Source organism: Mesoplodon mirus, assembly GCF_964341445.2.
Source record: "Mesoplodon mirus genome assembly, chromosome: 2".
Lineage (NCBI taxonomy): Eukaryota > Metazoa > Chordata > Mammalia > Artiodactyla > Ziphiidae > Mesoplodon > Mesoplodon mirus.
The window spans coordinates 14,487,298-14,505,175 of NC_138977.1; the positions used below are offsets into that span (position 1 = coordinate 14,487,298).

General features: G+C 40.8%; 1 protein-coding gene across 1 annotated transcript in view; it reads left to right on the forward strand.

Moving 5' to 3' along the window:
- MANBA (mannosidase beta) overlaps positions 1–17,878 on the forward strand; it is a 136,139-nt gene that overhangs the window by 21,805 nt on the left and 96,456 nt on the right. The window contains exons 6-7 of the mRNA XM_082611637.1: positions 4,795–4,970; positions 6,084–6,194. Coding sequence (XP_082467763.1) covers positions 4,795–4,970; positions 6,084–6,194 — 287 coding nt within the window. The remainder of the gene's footprint in view (positions 1–4,794; positions 4,971–6,083; positions 6,195–17,878) is intronic.

A 17,878-nucleotide genomic window follows, 5' to 3' on the forward strand; every position in this document is an offset into this window, starting at 1 on the left:
TGCTTTTGGTTTTCCTCATTGTTCATATGCAAATTTCAATCTGTGCGTGCCTGCTAGTGTCTTTCTTTTTGATAGGCGCCTCTGTGGGAGATGCGTGGCAGGTAGAGAGCACTGGAGTTAGGAAACCTGGGCCCTTGTCCTGTCCACTGGCTCGCGAGCTGTGAGCTAGTTCTGCAGTCAAGGCCTCAAATACCACAGCTGCAAAGTAGCTGGGAGATGGCCAAGTTTCTTTTGCCTCTAACATTCCACGGTTCTTTCCCTGTGTTTGTAAATTACAGCACTCATCACAGCCTAGTGAGGGTATAAGTGTGGAAGAACCAGTTTTTTTTTGAAGCTAGATATATGATTAAATGAAGGTACTGATATTTGAGGCTTAATTACAATCAGCTAAAGCAAGGCTTAAGGTGTAGTTTGAGAGTAAGTCTTTCTGTAGTTATGGACACACTTGAATTAGTGTAATTCAGCCGTCTTCTTATTTTTCTACTTCCATGTCTTCCTGTATGTTTTTTTTTTTCCTCTTAGACCACCGAATAAAGCTGTTTTTTGTTTTTTTAAAAATTTTTATCCTGACCACATCTTGACAAAGAAGTGGACTACATGGGACTATAAAAGGAGCTGGCACATTTTATTTATTTATTTATTAAAATTTTTTTTTGCGGTACGCGGGCCTTTCACTGCCGTGGCCTCTCCCGCCACGGAGCACAGGCTCCGGACACACAGGCACAGCGGCCATGGCTCACGGGCCCAGCCGCTCCGCGGCATGTGGGATCCTCCCAGACCGGGCACGAACCCGCGTCCCCTGCATCGGCAGGCGGACTCCCAACCACTGCGCCACCAGGGAAGCCCGTAGCTGGCACATTTTAGAGGGTTTTAAAAGTTAATGTGTTGGGACTTCCCTGGTAGTCCATTGGTTAAGAATCCACCTTCCAATGCAGGGGACGCACGTTTGATCCCTGGTAGGGATCCCACATGCCACGGGGCAACTAAGCCCTTGTGCTGCAACTACTGAGCCCGCGTGCTGTAGAGCCTGCATGCCACAACTAGAGAGAACCCCGCACACTGTGACGAAGATCCTGTGTGCCGCAACAAAGACCCGACACAGCCAAATAAATTAAAAAAAAAAAAAGGTTAAATGTATTGGCCACATCTACACAAATTGGAGTTGTCCTGAAGATTGTTTGCATGAAGAAGCAGCACACGTTCATCTGGGCTGTGAGGCTGGTTACCCTTTCTACAAATTCCCATCCGAGTCAGACTCATGGTGACTTGTTTGTTTGTTTGTTTGTTTTTGAAGAAACCTCACTGAATCAGCTTTGGAAGACTCTGAAAATGAATCAATGGCCAGAACCACATTCTCTGCCATGCCCTGGGTTGCCCACCTGGTTGAGGTTAAACGGAACAAACTATAGACTGTAGTGTCTTCTGCAGGGAGCAGGGCATCAGCTAGGACATTGCTGAGGCTCCAGGCCAGGGAAGGCCTCAAGTTGTAGAGAGAGCTTATCAGCTTGCTCTCCACCCTGTTTTTTTTTTTTTTTTTTTTTTTTTTTTTTTTTTTTTTTGCGGTACACAGGCCTCTCCTGTTGTGGAGCACAGGCTCCAGACGCGCAGGCTCAGCGGCCATGGCTCACGGGCCCAGCCGCTCCGCAGCATGTGGGATCTTCCCGGACCGGGACACGAACCCGTGTCTCCTGCATCGGCAGGCCGACTCTCAACCACTGCGCCACCAGGGAAGCCCTCCACCCTGTTTTGATAATGAGTTCCTGTCCTGTTTGGGCCCAGGGTTGATTAGTCAGGGTGAGGAAGGATGCAAAATTCGGTGTCATTGAGAGGGAGACCTGGGAGGGGATTTTAAGTTATTTAGTAAACTTTCTTCTTTCTTATCCCATCCCCGGTACTTTGTCCATTTTTGAAATGATCTTGAATTGCACTTCAGGAGAGTTAGGGGTGATAGGTATTCTTTAGGAAAGGATAACTTGTTAGTGCTGGAAGAGATATGCTGGGAAGCTGCATTCTAGAAATGGGTCTTGATTTATAAGGGGGAACTCTCCTTAACTAGAAATAAGATTATACATTTTAAAATTAGCCAGTGAAAAGAAGTGACCAGGTAATACCAGGAAAATTATTATTTAAGACTCTCAATATGCTCTGTGAACCTAAACTACTGAAATTCTCCATGGAATTCTCCTTCTGGAAGGGAGGGTTGTACTTCATTTGGAAGAAGAAAAGAGGGCAAAATATGTTGGTGTAGGGTATTTGGTAATGACACGCTAGGCTTGTAAATCTTCATGTTGGGTTTTTAATTCCTCAGCTTTAGTTTTTTCATTTAGTGGCACCCGAGGGAGTTAACAGGATGAGCTCCAGAGGAGTGCCGATTTACTTTAGAACCTTCCATGTTAGAAGCAATAGAAACTGGACAATTTTGCCAGTAACCTTTGGGAATTACTCTGTCTTCCTGCTGGAGGCCCTTACAAGCAGCTGATTCTCTGCTGAAGAAGTGATAGGAAATGGCCAAGGAGCCTGCCTTTTTAAAAAAAATTTAGGCTACACTGCGCGGCATGTGGGATCTTAGTTCTCTGACCAGGGATCAAACCCGTGCCACCTGCATTGGAAGGCGGAATCTTAACCACTGGACCGCCAGGGAAGTCCCAGGGAGCCTGCTTGAACTTGGTGGTTATTGGCTGGTAGGAGAGGCCTAGAGGGCAGAACTAAAACCTCTAGGTGGAAATGAAAGAAAAGTGGATTTCAAATCAGTGTAGAGAACGACTTTCCAATAGTCAAGGCTAGCAGAAAGGGACGCAGAGGTTTTTGTCATTGTATTAAAGATATTAAAAACAGATTAGAATGGCCTTTCGGGGGAAATATATTAGGGTAGAGATCAGCAAACTTTTTCTGTAAAGGGTCAGGTAGTGAGTATTTTAGCTTTTTGAGCCATATGGCCTTTGTTGCAGTTATTCAACTCTGCCTCTGTAGCATGAAGGCAACCGAAGACAATATGTAAAATGTGAGCATGGCTGCTGTCTGGCCTGCTGGGCTGCCATGACAAAATACCAAAGACTGGTCGGCTTCAACCACAGAAATTGACTTCTCACAGTGCTGGAAGCTGGGAAGTCCAAGACGAAGGTGCTGGCTGATTTGGTTTGTGTTGAGGGCCTGCTTCCTGGCTTGTAGATGGCCAACTTTCTAGTTGTGTTCTCACATGGTTGGGGGCTGAGGGGGTGTGCGGGGAGAGAGAGAGAAAGAAAGAAATTGATCTCTTCCTCTTCTTATAAGGCTACTGTCCTGTCAGAACAGGACCCCACCCATATGAACTCATTTAACCTAATTACCTCCTAAAAAACCCTATCGCCAGATAGAATCACCTTAGGGGTTAGGGCTTCAACATATGAATTTTGGGGGGAATGATACAATTCAGTCCATAGCAGCTGAGTTCCAATAAATTTTTATTTATAAAAATAGGAGGTGGTCCAGATTTGGCCCAAGGACCATAGTTTGCTAGCCTGTGGTCTAGAGGGAATCAAACACATCAGAAAGTAGACTAGGTGATCTATCGGCATACTTCTAGTTCGCCAGTTTTGTGAATCTGTGCTGTTTTGGTCAAAGACTCAGCCAAAGGACATATTTGATGTCTACCATAGCTTGACATCATTAAATGTTCTCCTATATAATAAGATCCTCTCCCCACTATAAAAATCCTGAGCACCACTAAGATGTGGTTTTGGGAAAATTATTTGGATTGAGTTGGCAGAATTTAGAGGTTAAATGTTTTAGAGGTCTCTAGTTTTAGACTGTCTTGGTTCACATCTGCCACTTACTAGCTATGTGATCTTGGGCAAGTTACTTAATTTCTCTGTCTCAGTTTTCTCATTTATAAAATGATGATAGTAGTGGAATTTACCTTATAGCAATGGTGTGATGCTTAAATAAGTTAATACATGTTGAGAGCATAAAACAGTGCCTGGCTCATAGTAAGTTCTTGGTAAATGTTATCTATTATTATTTCTTGAAATAAAAGATAGTAAGGGAAACCAGAGGGAATATGATTTTGAGTTAAAGGTGAGGTAGCTGTCAAATATTTAGGGATGTTTTAGAAAATAAACAGCTTTGGATCAGATTGGAGTGTGTGCTTCTGTTTAAGAGCAATAAAAATGTGGTAAAGGGAATATGAATATTTTTCTAAACAACCTTTAATTCTCCTATCCTAGTATTATCACATGTTTGTACTTGTCCACATCCCATTAGATCCTTAGCTCATGAGGGCAGGGGCCATGTTTATTTACCCTGTTTAAGTCCCATCACTTAGCAAAGAACATGGCACTTAGATGGTTCTCAGTACACATTTCTTGGATAAATAATTACATTTAAAATGCATCTTTATTTTTTCCACATTGGATTAATTCTAATACATCTAAGTTTATAACTTATTATATGGCTTAAAAACCCTCAGTATTTTTACTTTATAAAAAGGAAAAATCAAGTATGTTTGATAAATCAAGGCTGATAAATCTTGGAAGATTTATGTTATCTTTCATTTGTAATTTTTTATTTGTGCCATATTTATAAAATTTTTGTGACTTATGATTGTAACATTTTTAGAGTAGAAGTATATATAAAAATATAATTTTGGTTATTCTTCAGAATTAAGGATTAAACTCTAAACATTAAAAGAGAATTTTCACTGAACTTTTGATCAGGATTGCATTTGTGGAGCACTTAGTTTAGAAGCTGCTTTGGTCATTTTTTCAATGAATCCTATATAATATATATGTATTTTTTCTTTTTCTCTTTATACCTTAGATAACAATATCCGGGAGTGGAATCTTGAAATAGAGTCCTCTTTTGATGTTATCAGTTCAAAGCCAGTTTTGGGTCAAGCGATTATAGCCATCCCTGAATTAAAAATACAACAGACAAACAGCATTGAACTTCATCATGGGGAAAGGATTGTTAAACTCTTTGTGAAAATTGACAAGGTGAATGATGGTACTTCCCGAGAAGCACTAAGATGAAAAGCAGTGTTGTTCAAAAGAAATGCTTAGGGGCCTCCCTGGTGGCGCAGTGGTTGAGAGTCCGCCTGCCGATGCAGGGGATACGGGTTCGTGCCCCGGTCTGGGAGGATCCCATATGCCGCGGAGCGGCTGGGCCCGTGAGCCATGGCCGCTGGGCCTGCGCGTCCGGAGCCTGTGCTCCGCAACGGGAGAGGCCACAACAGTGAGAGGCCCGCATACTGCAAAAAAAAAAAAAAAAAAAAAGAAATGCTTAGAAAGAAGGACCTGAGTATTAAAGAAAAGTGTACTTTTTCCATTTTTTCCTTTACTTTTAATCTGTTATATATTTTGTGTGTGTGCAAGCTAAGGAATGATTTTCCCAAATTTTAAGATTAAGAAAACGGAGGTTTCATGATTAATTTGGCATCGTCTCCTCTCAAAAAGTCAGATGTGTTATATTTTAATTTTTCTGCAGTATTTGGAGTATCCTAAATCCAAAATACATTCTAAGCATCATACGTAAATGCTGTGATTATTTTTGGTATTTGTAAACTATTTTGAATATTGGTACTTATTCTACATACAGAATTCTAACTCTAAACTTATGATCTTTCGTAAGTAGAAGTGGACTGGATTTTACCTTTTCTTTTTCCTTTTCTTATTCCTCTAATTGACAATTGTGAGCTGAAAAGGATAGAGCAAATCAGCATTCAGTAACTGTTCAGATAAAGTAAGAACTCAAAACACTTTTCTAGTTCTGGGCTTGAAAGAAGAGTTAACCTCAAAGTCCAATTCTAAATGTTAAGAATGTAGAATAAATGTTAGCTGAGTGTTGCAATGGGAAGAGCTGTTTTTCTGAATGCCCATGTTATTTTATTCTTTCCCTTCCCTTCTGGTGTATTAATCCATGCTAAACTCCTAGCATGTTGATTTTTAAATATTATCTATGGATTGGTATAATTTGGCATAATACAAGGAGGGAGATTTATATTGCTCTGTGCTCATCTATGAGAAATTGATGTGATGCTCTGAATTACTATATTATTTTGCTGAAAATATGCTACAGATTACTTAGACTGACGTATTATTTTTTAAAAGAGTGTTACTATAGAGACTTGGTGGCCTCATGGACATGGAAACCAGACTGGGTACAACATGACAGTTCTTTTTAAGCTGGATGGAGGCTTAAGTTTTGAAAAATCAGCTAAGGTAAGCAAATACTTTAAGATATTTTGTGAAAAAAAGTATATTTCTTGTTAAAATAGCAATACAGATCTTTGTAGGAAAAGAAGAAACCAACAAAACTTCTGCAACCCCACCACTCAGAGATAATTAGTAGTAATAGTTATATGCATTCAAAAGCTTCTGGTGTGTGTATATTTATATTTTTTAATGGACCAGACTTTGCACATTATTTTATTTATAAATATTTTCCTACTGTGTTTTAAATTGTCCTTTATATCAAACTAATAGATATATATATAATTTTACAACTCAAATATTACTACAAGGTTCATATGAAAAATAGGATCCCTTGTCCATCCAACCCTTTCTGTTGCTATTTCCTACTCCTCAGAATCAATAATTTTTAACTTTTACTTATACGTTCTGCTGATTACCTTCATTTCTCCAAATAACATGCTTCTACTACTGTTTTCTAATTTTTCAGTTTTGTATATTATCTATTGACTTCAGACCTAGAGGATGAGAAACCTACATGATTCTCTCTGATGACTCCTGCTTGGCCCCCAATGTATACATTTTGCCTCCCTCTACCCTCCCAATGTAGTCATATGGCCATTTTTTGTTAACTCAATATTCAGTTTTTATATTATTATATTATGAAAATACTATTCAAAGCTGAACCACATGGTGTCCTAAAATTATATTTTCTTTCTTGCGCAACTTTCTGTTTTCCTCAGTGTTAATAATTGCCTCATGGTTCTGGTTGCTTTGTTTTCCCTTTTACTTCCTCTAAATCATATACAAACTCTCTAACATACCTTTTAAATTTAGTCACACTCACCTGGTAATCTGTCCACTGTTTATTGTTACTATTATTTTTCCTTTAATTTTTGTTATTTTTTGAAACTCTCTCTCCTAGAGCCATTTTCTCATCTCCCTGATCTTGCTTGGTTACTCTCTAGACCTTCTACTTAACTTTTGTCCTGAAACTTCCTTTTATTATCATTCTAGGGATTCCCATCATCTGTCTTCTAGGAGTTCTAGGTATTTCCTTCATCTTTCTCATGGATTAAACATGGAATCCTGTTTCTTTGGACCCATGTTTCTCTCTCTCTTTTTGACTCTCACTTTTGGTGAAACACTTTCTCCAATAGATTCCTGAGAATGTGTTGTAGATAAAATGTAATTACATTCTAATTTCTGTTTTTTTGTATAGACCTGTTTGTGTTTGCTTCTGGAAGCTTTTAGGATTTCACTATCTTTGATAATCTAATATTTGAAAATTTGAAAATGAGTAGATTTTTGTTGTTGTTATGATAGTCATCTTGTGGACTCTTCTGATCTAGAAACTCTTCTGATCTAGAAATTTTCTTGTATTATATCATTTATCATTTTTCATTCATTATTTTTGTTCTATTTTTCTGGTACAACTATTAATCAGATTGGACCTCCTAGACTGAAAAATATTCTTAGATTTCCCCTTTTATATCCCATCTTGTCTTCTTATTCTATATTCTGGGAGATTTACTTGATTTTGTCTTACATTTTAAAATTAGATATACTTTTGTTATCACTTAAAAATTTTTTTAAGTTTTTTGTTATTTTATTTAAAAAAGTGCATCCTATTTGTATTTCATGGTTATAATGTCTCTCATTTTTCTTAGAATTTTAACTAATATTCTAAGTAGTTTTAAAGTTTTCTTTGCATTGTTTTTGTTTTCCACATTCCTTTATTCTTCTACTTGTTTCAGTATCTGTCTTTTACATTAGAGACTTTCCTGTAATGTCAGTTATTCTTGGTGTCAATTCATTCTGAAGATTAAGCACAAAAATGCAGATGAGAAGCCCTGTATGAGCCTCAGTGTTCAGGTGGAAATCCAGCTTCATAATGTGGTGATGCCTACATGTCTGTAGCTATAGATCTTCTGTGTGTCTGTGTGTGTGTGTGTGTGTGTGTGTGTTTAACCTCAACAGTGAGGACATTCTCCAATCTCTTGTCTGGGGAGTATAAGACTAGTTGTTATCATTCAGGGAGTCTAGTGGCAGAAAGGGATTAAAGTTCTGACCATCAAACATAGTTTTATCAGTTCTCCCTCTCACACTGTGCTTCGTGTCCTGAAACCTCTTTGATTCTGAAAGGCAAAATGATAGGTGAGCTTCAGGACCCCTCCTCCAATCAGTATACTTCAGTTCTGCTTTTGGAATGAGAACCTCTAAGTCACTATACATAAAACTGCATCTTTATGCTACTTTAAACATTCTAAAATTGAGTTCAGGGTTGGAATTGGAGCTATCTAGAGAAAACAGTGGAGAAAAATAGCCTCTGTCCTTTAATGCTCTCAAAGTACCTTTAGAGAAGGACCAATCCCCCTCTACCCCGAATCTACCCGGAACTGATATTTAAAACAAAATACAATAAAAATGTTTCCCCCTGAAGATATAACCATCTGTTTTGCCTCTGAATCTATGAACAAGCCTTATGGTAACCTCAGTTAGAGGATACTGAAGGGCACAATTTGACTTTAGTCTAAAGAAATGACTAGGTCCTGCTGAGTTTGGGATACAGCACCAAGGATTGGAAAGAACTGCAGTTTGGCTGCTTATTTAGTCCTTCAAATGCCATTTCTGTGTATGTATAATGGGACAGTAAAGATGAGGTAACTTGAACCTGGCTTATGATAGTGTATAGTAAGTAGAAGCAATATTAATCCCTTACAGAGAGTTCTTCTTTCCCCTTACATCAACCTTTGGTGTTTGCAGTTGGCTGTGGTTGTACTCTGGTGTCAACTTCCATTTGGTATTACCTTTTCTGTGGGCCAGACACCATGCTCAGTCTGGAGCTCTACCCTTCAGGAACTCATTTTCTGTTTTTCCTTTGTTTAATTATGCTCTATATTTTCTGAGGCACTGTGAGTGTATGTGTGTCCATAGTGTATACAGGGAGAATGTCCTAGAGCTGTTTAAAGAGCCAAGACTTTCCCTCTCATTCTAAATCTCTTGGCAGAAGACGTGTGCTCTCTCACATGTTAAGTTTCTTTTTTTTTTTTTTTTTTTTGTGCGGTACATGGGCCTCTCACCATTGTGGCCTCTCCCGTTGCAGAGCACAGGCTCCGGACGCGCAGGCTCAGTGGCCATGTCCCATGGGCCCAGCCGCTCTGCGGCATGTGGGATCTTCCTGGACCGGGGCACGAACCCATGTCCCCTGCATCGGCAGGCAGACTCTCAACCACTGCGCCACCAGGGAAGCCCTTAATTTTCTTGTGAGTCATTTTCATGAAAGGGTGAAAAAGAATGAGTCATTCCAACTTATCAAAGAGAAAGAAGAGGAACTTCTGTGTTGTTTGTGGGAAACAATTCTGTTTCAATTCAGACTAATATGGTTGCATTATTGTTATTGTTTATTACATATAAAGATGCCACTCTTGGAATTGATCAGCAACAGGAGTGAAGGAAGATGTGTTGCTCCACTCCTTGTGTTAATGCATGTCTGTGAAATGCACCCTTTGGCTGTGGCTGTTGTAGAGTTTGTTATTTTTGAAGCTCATTCATTCACTAAATACTTAGGGAGCATCTGCTGCGTTTCCACCATTTTACCAGGCTCTGGTGATAGAGCAGTGAATAAGACACCCTGTCCATTTCTTTCTGAGATCTTAGTAAAATTAATAATTCAGCTTGGAAATTAAACAATTAAACAAGCAATTGCAATGAAGTGTGATAAGCACTCTAGAGAAATATAGAGCACTGTGTGAGCACGGAGCAGGGGCATCCGGGGAAGATTCCCAGAGAAGGTGATAGCTGTCTCCTGGGGGTTAAGTAGAATTTGACCATGAAGTGTAGCAAAGAGGCAGAGGGACAATAGTATGTCAGGCCCAGGGACTCAAAGGAGTCTTGTGTGTTAGCAGAGGTGAAAGAAATTTCAGTGTGGCTGTGTTTGAGTTTGAAGTAGAACCGGGATGTTGTAAAGGTAGGCTAGGGCAAGATCCCACAGAACCTAGTAAGCCATGTGAAGGAACTAGACTGTCCTGAGGACAGTGGGGATTCTTTCAAGGGTTTTAAGGAGAGAGCACTGATCATATTTGTCCTACAAAGATTGTGTAGATCAGATTGGAAGAATGACAGGAGTGGGAGGCCAGTCAGAAGACTATGGTGGTAATTCAGGCACAAGATGATGATTGCTTGGTCTGTGGAATTGCTGAGCAGATAGATTTGGAGGTAAAACCACCAGTCTTGATGATGCGTAGGGATAGGGGGGAAGGATGAGTTAGAAATAATTCTTAATTTGCTGGTTTGGGCCACTGAACAAGTGGCAATTCTGTTCTTTGCGTTGAAGTACTCATAAAGAAGAGCAGGTTTGGGGGATGAGATAGGATGAAAATTATTTCTGTGTTAGACGTGTTTTGTGTGAGTGATTGAGAGATACCCTCAAAATAATATTTGATGAGCATTTCATTATATGGGTCTAGAATTTAAGAATTAGATCTGGGTTAAAGATATACATGTGTAAGTCAACAGAATATAGATAATTGTAGCCATGGAAGGGGATGAGCTACCTCAGGGGTTGCATGAACAGGAGAGCTAGAACAGGACCCCTGGGAATTGTAATAATTAAGCATGGGAGGAGAAGAGAAAGCCACAGAGGGATCCAAGAAGGAATGGCCAAGGAGGTACAAGGAAAACCAGTTAGAGTGGGGACTCACAAGGGAAGAGAGGATTTTAAGAAGTGGAGAATGTTCAGAGAGTGTCACATGCTGTAGGGAGCTCAGGTGAGAAAAGGAGTGAGAAAGATCCTTCAGATTTGGCAATAAGGAGATGACTGGTGACTTCGACCAGAATGGAAATCCGATTGCAGTGGTCAGAGAATGACTGAAGCGGGGGAAGTAGAGACAGTGAGTACTGAGGCAGCTCGTTAAACATGTTTCATGGGAACCACACTGGAACCAGGTGGTGATGATGACCAGTTGGGGTCAGAGGTTGACTACATACTGTGCAAATAAGTGTATATATTTTAGAGAGCCAGGTTTTTCATGGATGGAGAAAGGTAGTATATGTATAGAGGGGAAAAGCTGGAATGGATTGGAATTGCAACTGCTAGTGTGGACTCGTGACTTTCAGTATATGTAGATAGATATAGAAATAAATATAGATGTAAATGCATGTGTGTATGTGTTTATAGACACACACACACACACACACACACACACACATTTCCTAGCTCTTTCCAGGCCTTCTCGGAGGTCCTGGGAACAGCGGCACTCTATTAACAGTGAATGGAGCTAGTCTCCAAATCTTGGCTTTTAAATAATACTCTACTAAAAGGAATCAGGGAGAAATGACTTATTTGGAGGCTGAAGCCTAGAATAGCTTGCTGCACTCGAAAGTTAGAAGGTACTCAGGAATGATGGGACAGGGACTTCCCTGGTGGTCCAGTGGTTAAGACTTCACCTTCCAATGCAGGGGGTGTGGGTTCGATCCCTGGTCGGGGAGCTGAGATCCCACATGCCTCATGGCCAAAAAACCAAAACATAAATCAGAAGCAATATTGTAACAAATTCAATAAAGACTTTAAAAAAATGGTCCACAAAAAAAAAACTCTTCAAAAAAGAATGATGGGACAGGTCAAAAGGACACAGAGGTCACTTTAATGTGCTCCCACTGGCCAAATCTGAGAGAATTTGAGCTTGAAAAGAAAGAGTGGTAGTAAAATATTATAACCCATTGAACATAATAAAAAGCCTTGAGTGCACACTGATACAAATAAATATACGCGGGCTTCCCTGGTGGCGCAGTGGTTGGGAGCCTGCCTGCCAATGCAGGGGACACGGGTTCGAGCCTTGGTCTGGGAAGATCCCGCATGCCGCGGAGCAGCTGGCCCCGTGGGCCACAATTACTGAGCCTGCGCGTCTGGAGCCTGTGCTCCGCAACAAGAGAGGCCGCGATAGTGAGAGGCCCGTGCACCGCGATGAGGAGTGGCCCCCGCTTGCCGCAACTACAGAGAGCCCTGGCACAGAAACGAGGAGCCAACACAGCCATAAAATAAATAAATAAATAAATAAATATACGCATAAGTATTATTTAAGATCATTCAATAAATGAGAGAAAGGAAAGTTATTCCTTAAAATGGAATGCCAACTAATTAATAAATGTAGAAGGGATTATAGAACTGAATAATAATTATTTGATAACTAACATAGTTATAAGTAATTCAGGCAAGAAATAGGAATGGATGCTAAACTAGAGGGTATAGCAGCATGAAATATGGGATCTTTATATAGCCTCAAAGCACCTTTTAACAACATATTTATTAGTTATAATGGAGAAAAAAATATAGTGGAGGAACCTAGCAGGTACCATCTTGATTAAGTGGCGGTGCCCCCTGACAAGCTGCAAGAAGAATATAACATCACTTCCTTGATAGTCCTGTCAAAGCAGATAACCAGGATCTAAATCATGAGAAAGCACTGGACTATCCCAAATTGAGCTCCGTTAGCACAGATCTTCAAATCTACTTCAATCTACTGTAATCCTCAAAAATGTCAAGGAAAGACTGAGGAACTCTTCCACATTGAAAGAGACTAGAGAGGTGTAACAGCTGGGTGCAGTGCCTGATCTTTTTTGCTATGAAAGGTGTCATTGAGGCAACTGACAAAAGTTGAATGGGGTCTCTGGGTGAAGGGTGTTTAGGAGTTCTTTGTACTATCATTGCAACTTTTCTGTGAGTTTGAAATTGTTTCAACCTAAAAAAGGACACCATTAAGGGAATAAAAAGCAACAAAATCCTGATGGGAAGGGGCCAGGAGAGAGGGAAAGACTGATAGTATCTCCATCTCAACTAGAGATAGTTGAGAGAGGGCAAGGTGTGTAGGATAAGGTAGGGAGGATGGCATCAGTGCACTGGTGGGTGGATTCACTTGGGGATGAGAGCTCTGGTTTTGTTGTCATAGGGGTAAAAGATAAAATAACATAGAGAGAGAAAAAAAAACGGAGCTTAAGGATGGAGGTACTTTGGAAGATGTCTAGGACCCCTTGAGGTGTATTTTCTTTCTGTGGGGATTTCAAACTCTCTTTCAGTGTAGTTTAAAGGGGAAAAGTGAACCTGAGAAAGAAAGTTTGGGGAATTCTGGTCAGACAGTGCTTTTCTCTCCTGGGATCTGGGATGTAACGTTGTCTGCTGAGAGTAACGGGGGCCAAGTTAGACACTTGAGGAAGGTGACGACTTGAGAAAGGGCTGGAGAGGGCTCAGCCACCACAATCGGATTGTGAGGTAGCACCTAGGGCCCAACTGAGGTTGAAAACTGTGCATCTCTTTATCTGAGAGTCAGAATATCTTCACTTAGAAAGAACTATTGATTTCTGATTGTGTCATTGTAAGCTAGTTTGGTGATGTTTTGCAAGCTGTTACAGGTGTGTGGTAGGTTTGAAATTGTTTTCTGAGCCTTCTGCCTACCCTGCTTGTACACATGCTAATTAAATCCTCGTATTTGAGCAGTACTTTAAAGTGTGAGGTAAGGCTTGGGTCCGAAACTAAGTATCTTTCTCTGCTATGGTTTTTGAAATTATCTTATTTCAAAAATGTTATCTGAACAATAATTCTGTTCATGTAGGAGTCTTAAGGTACTATTTTATTTAGCCTGTTAAATAACACTTTAATCAGTTTTGTCTTTTGCTCCTTAGAAGGTTCAGAAGAGAGCTGTGAAGGTGATTAAAGGATAAAGGAATAAGATAATTTAACTTGAAGGCGAGCTGATTCTTTAGTTTGTTATTTATGTTTTTTTTTTTTTTGCGGTACATGGGCCTCTCACTGTTGTGGCCTCTCCCGTGTGGAGCACAGGCTCCGGGCCCGCAGGCTCGACGGCCATGGCTCACGGGCCCAGCTGCTCTGTGGCATGTGGGATCCTCCCGGACCGGGGCACAAACCCGTGTCCCCTGCATCGGCAGGCAGACTCTCAACCACTGCGCCACCAGGGAAGCCCTATGGTATTTTTTTCATTTAGGTGTGGGGCAGGATGAGAGCTTGAAGTGGAGCATATAAGATCAAGGTTACTCTCAGGAGAGGCTATGCCCTAGTCAAGGTTGTTTGTTCTAGAGCAGGTAACTGAGGAACATCTCAGAATTCATTTGCAGTGGGAACTCTAAAGGGTGTTTGTCTATTTGTCCACTTGACTGGGATGGTAGAGGTTGGATTGAATGATCTCTTGTGCCTCCCTACACTTCCATGATTGCTCAAAAGAGGAAACCAGGAAGCTTTAAAAATTTGAGCTGTTTTGCAAGTTTCAGGAATCAATGTTTGCTTTTGAAATTTAGATTAAAATTATAGGTTATTGCCAAATTTGGTAAGAGAGCTGATACCTAATTCACCTTTATTTCCATCCAGGGTAGTTCTTCCAGGGAATTCAGTTTCTTGGCAGTCCCGAATTTCTTAATGTTTTCAGACCTGCCAGTGTTTCAGCAAGCAAGAAATTCGACTGCTATGTGCCGTCATTATCTGTTTCCTGGCAGGAATCTCTCAGTTTGATTTCTTTCCAGCCTTTATTTGGTGGGAACGTGTCAGACTGGGATTTTTTTTAATTTTTGATTTATTGTGTAGTATAACACACAAGAGGAAAAAACCAGAACATAAATGGAACACTTAACGAATGATCAGAAAATGAACACCCACGTGACTGTCATCCTGATCCAGAAACAGGGGCATTACTAGCACCTCAGAGCTTCCCCACCCTTTGCGAGCTTCCCCAATCACTGCCCCCTTTCCTTCCCGAAGATCCACTGTCCTGACTTACAACACTATACTTTATTTTTGCCTGTTTTTAAATTTTATGTACATAGAACCACATAGCTTATATTCTTTTATGACTGGCTAATTTGGCTCAACATTATATTTGTGACATTTAGATATGTTGTGGTGTGTAGCTGTAGTTTGTTTATTTACATTGCTTTGTACTATTTCATTGTATTACACATTCTGCTGTTGAATTTGGGTAGTTTCCAGTTTTGGCTTTCCTGGATAATGCTGCTATGAAATTTATCGTATGACACTCGGAGCACATATGCCCCCAAACAGCATTCCTGTTGGAGTGGGATTGCTGGATCATAGGGTAGGCACGGGTTCAGCTTTTACAGAGAATGCTAAATTGTTTTCCAAAGTGTTTGTATTTCACCTTTACTCTGCACGCTCCCGTGTTCGCTAACACTCGGTACTGTGTCAGGGGAATTTTTCCCTCATCACCGGCCTCTCCCTATCTGCTCTCTACCTCTCATGTTTCTTGATGGTTTCATTGTTATCCTGGGCTTGCTTTATGCAAAAATAGTTCTATTTTTAAAGTATCTCATTGAAACGCATATTGCTAGGTTTATATCTTTCTTGCCTGTCTTCCATCAACGTTAGACGTATGCGTTTTAATCTTTTGTTTACTGGGCACGTCAGAAGAAGACAGCACAGTCTCTGACGGAACGCCTTGGGGAAGTTACAGATTTTGGTTGCAGCCCACGCAGGCAGAGATGTACTGGGTCATAAAAAGAATGCAGGTGCTGTGGGGAAGGGAAAGTGCTGACTCTATTTCTTTTGGACGGGAAAGAATATCTTGATGACTGAGATTTTTGTTGGTGTTGTTAAAAGGAGTAACTTCGGAGCAAATGGTTTAAGTATGAGGGGGAGATAATTAATGAGTACTTCAAAAATAAACAAATTAAAAAATAAAAGCAGGGGCTTCCCTGGTGGCGCAGTGGTTGGGAGTCCGCCTGCCGATGCAGGGGACGTGGGTTCGTGCCCCGGTCCGGGAGGATACCACATGCCGCGGAGCGGCTGGGCCCGTGAGCCATGGCCGCTGAGCCTGCGCGTCCGGAGCCTGTGCTCCGCAACGGGAGAGGCCACAACAGTGAGAGGCCCGCGTACCGCAAAAAAAAAAAAATAATAAAAATAATAAATAAAAGCAAATGTTGGGATATTATAAAGTCTGTCAAACAAGTTATTTCAGGAGGGACCTTAGAATTTGAGTCTGGGAGAGTTGGCTTTATCAGTTTAGGAAACCAACTTGATTTTTTAACAAAAAAGAAAGTTTTGTGTATAAATGGTAGTGGGAGAGGCTACTCTGGGTAAATGGAATAAAAAAGAAAATCTTCCCCATGACTGTTTTTGCCATTTTCTGCTCTAATTGAATATTTGTATTCTACTAATTGATTGTATTGAATTGCCTAGGTAGTATGTGTGTTAAAGGCATAATAAGTATTTTGGAATGACTGTTATGGTTTACCTTTCTGGAAAATTAGGAAATCACTTAGTTGATATTTCACTTTAGCACAACTTACTTTGTAAGACTCTTCCAAGTATTCCCTATATAAGGTAAATCTTTTTGCCGAAAGCAAGAGAAGGTAGTTGCTGTTTATATTTGACCTGGCATCAAGATTCTCCAATTAAATTACTGTAGGGAAAGAAAAAAACGTAATCATATGTATTCCACAATCAGAAATTTTATTGCACGGTTCCCAAGCCAGAAGAGGTAAAAGATCGCCCCTAGCTGTTACAATTAGAAAAATAATGGAGATTTCCTTTACTGTTTTGTTTTTTAAAAATTTCACTTTGTTCTTTGTTTCTTGAGTTCCCAGTTTCATCTTTGCAATATGCACAGGGCAGAAAGAGGTCCCAGTGCCACTTCCTCTTTCAAAGTGCTACTCTTGGCTCTCTAAAGACCTTAAAAGCACACAGCCAAAAAATATGGAATTCAGAATAATCAAGGTGTATTTCTGACCACTTCTGTACTTTTTTTTTTTTTTTTTTTTCTTTTTGCGGTATGCGGGCCTCTCACTGTTGTGGCCTCTCCCGTTGCGGAGCACAGGCTCCGGATGCACAGGCCCAGCGGCCACGGCTCACGGGCCCAGCCGCTCCGCGGCATATGGGATCCTCCCAGACCGGGGCACGAACCCGTATCCCCTGCATCGGCAGGCGGACTCTCAACCACTGCGCCACCAGGGAGGCCCACTTCTGTACTTTTGATCAATACTGAGGGTCCACAGAGATTGTGAAGTGTGTTTCCTTCTGTATTTCCCAGGTTTCCTAGGACAGCCATAACAAATAGAGTAGCTTAAGATAAAAATAATTTATTTTCTCACAATTTTGAAGGCTGGAAGTCCAAAATCAAGGTTTTGATAGGGCCATGTTCCTTCTGAAGTTTTCAGGGAAGGATCCTTCCTTGTCTCCTCTAGCTTCTGGTAGTTACTGCTAGTCCTTGGCATTTCTTGGCTTGTGGATGCGTCACTCCAATCTCTGCCTCTGTCGTCATATGGCCTTTTCCCTGTGTGTGTCTCTGCTTTTCTTTTCTTTTTTTTTCCTCAGTTAGCTGTATCTCATTATCACCCCTTCAGATCAATAAATCAATCATTCCTTTTTTTCCGATAATTTAATATAATTTATTTATATTTGGCTGCATTGGGTCTTCGCTGCTGAGCGCGGGCTTTTCTCTAGTTGCGGCGAGTGGGGGCTACTCTTCGTTGTAGTGCGCGGGATTCTCGCTACGGTGGCTTCTCTTGTTGCGGAGCACGGGCTCTAGGTGCACAGGCTTCAGTAGTTGTGACTCGTGGGCTTAGTTACTCTGTGGCATGTGGGATCTTCCCGGACCAGCGATTGCACCGTGTCCCCTGCATTGGCAGGCAGATTCTTAACCACTGAACCACCAGGGAAGTCCCTCTGCTTTTCTTATAAGATAACTAGCCACTGG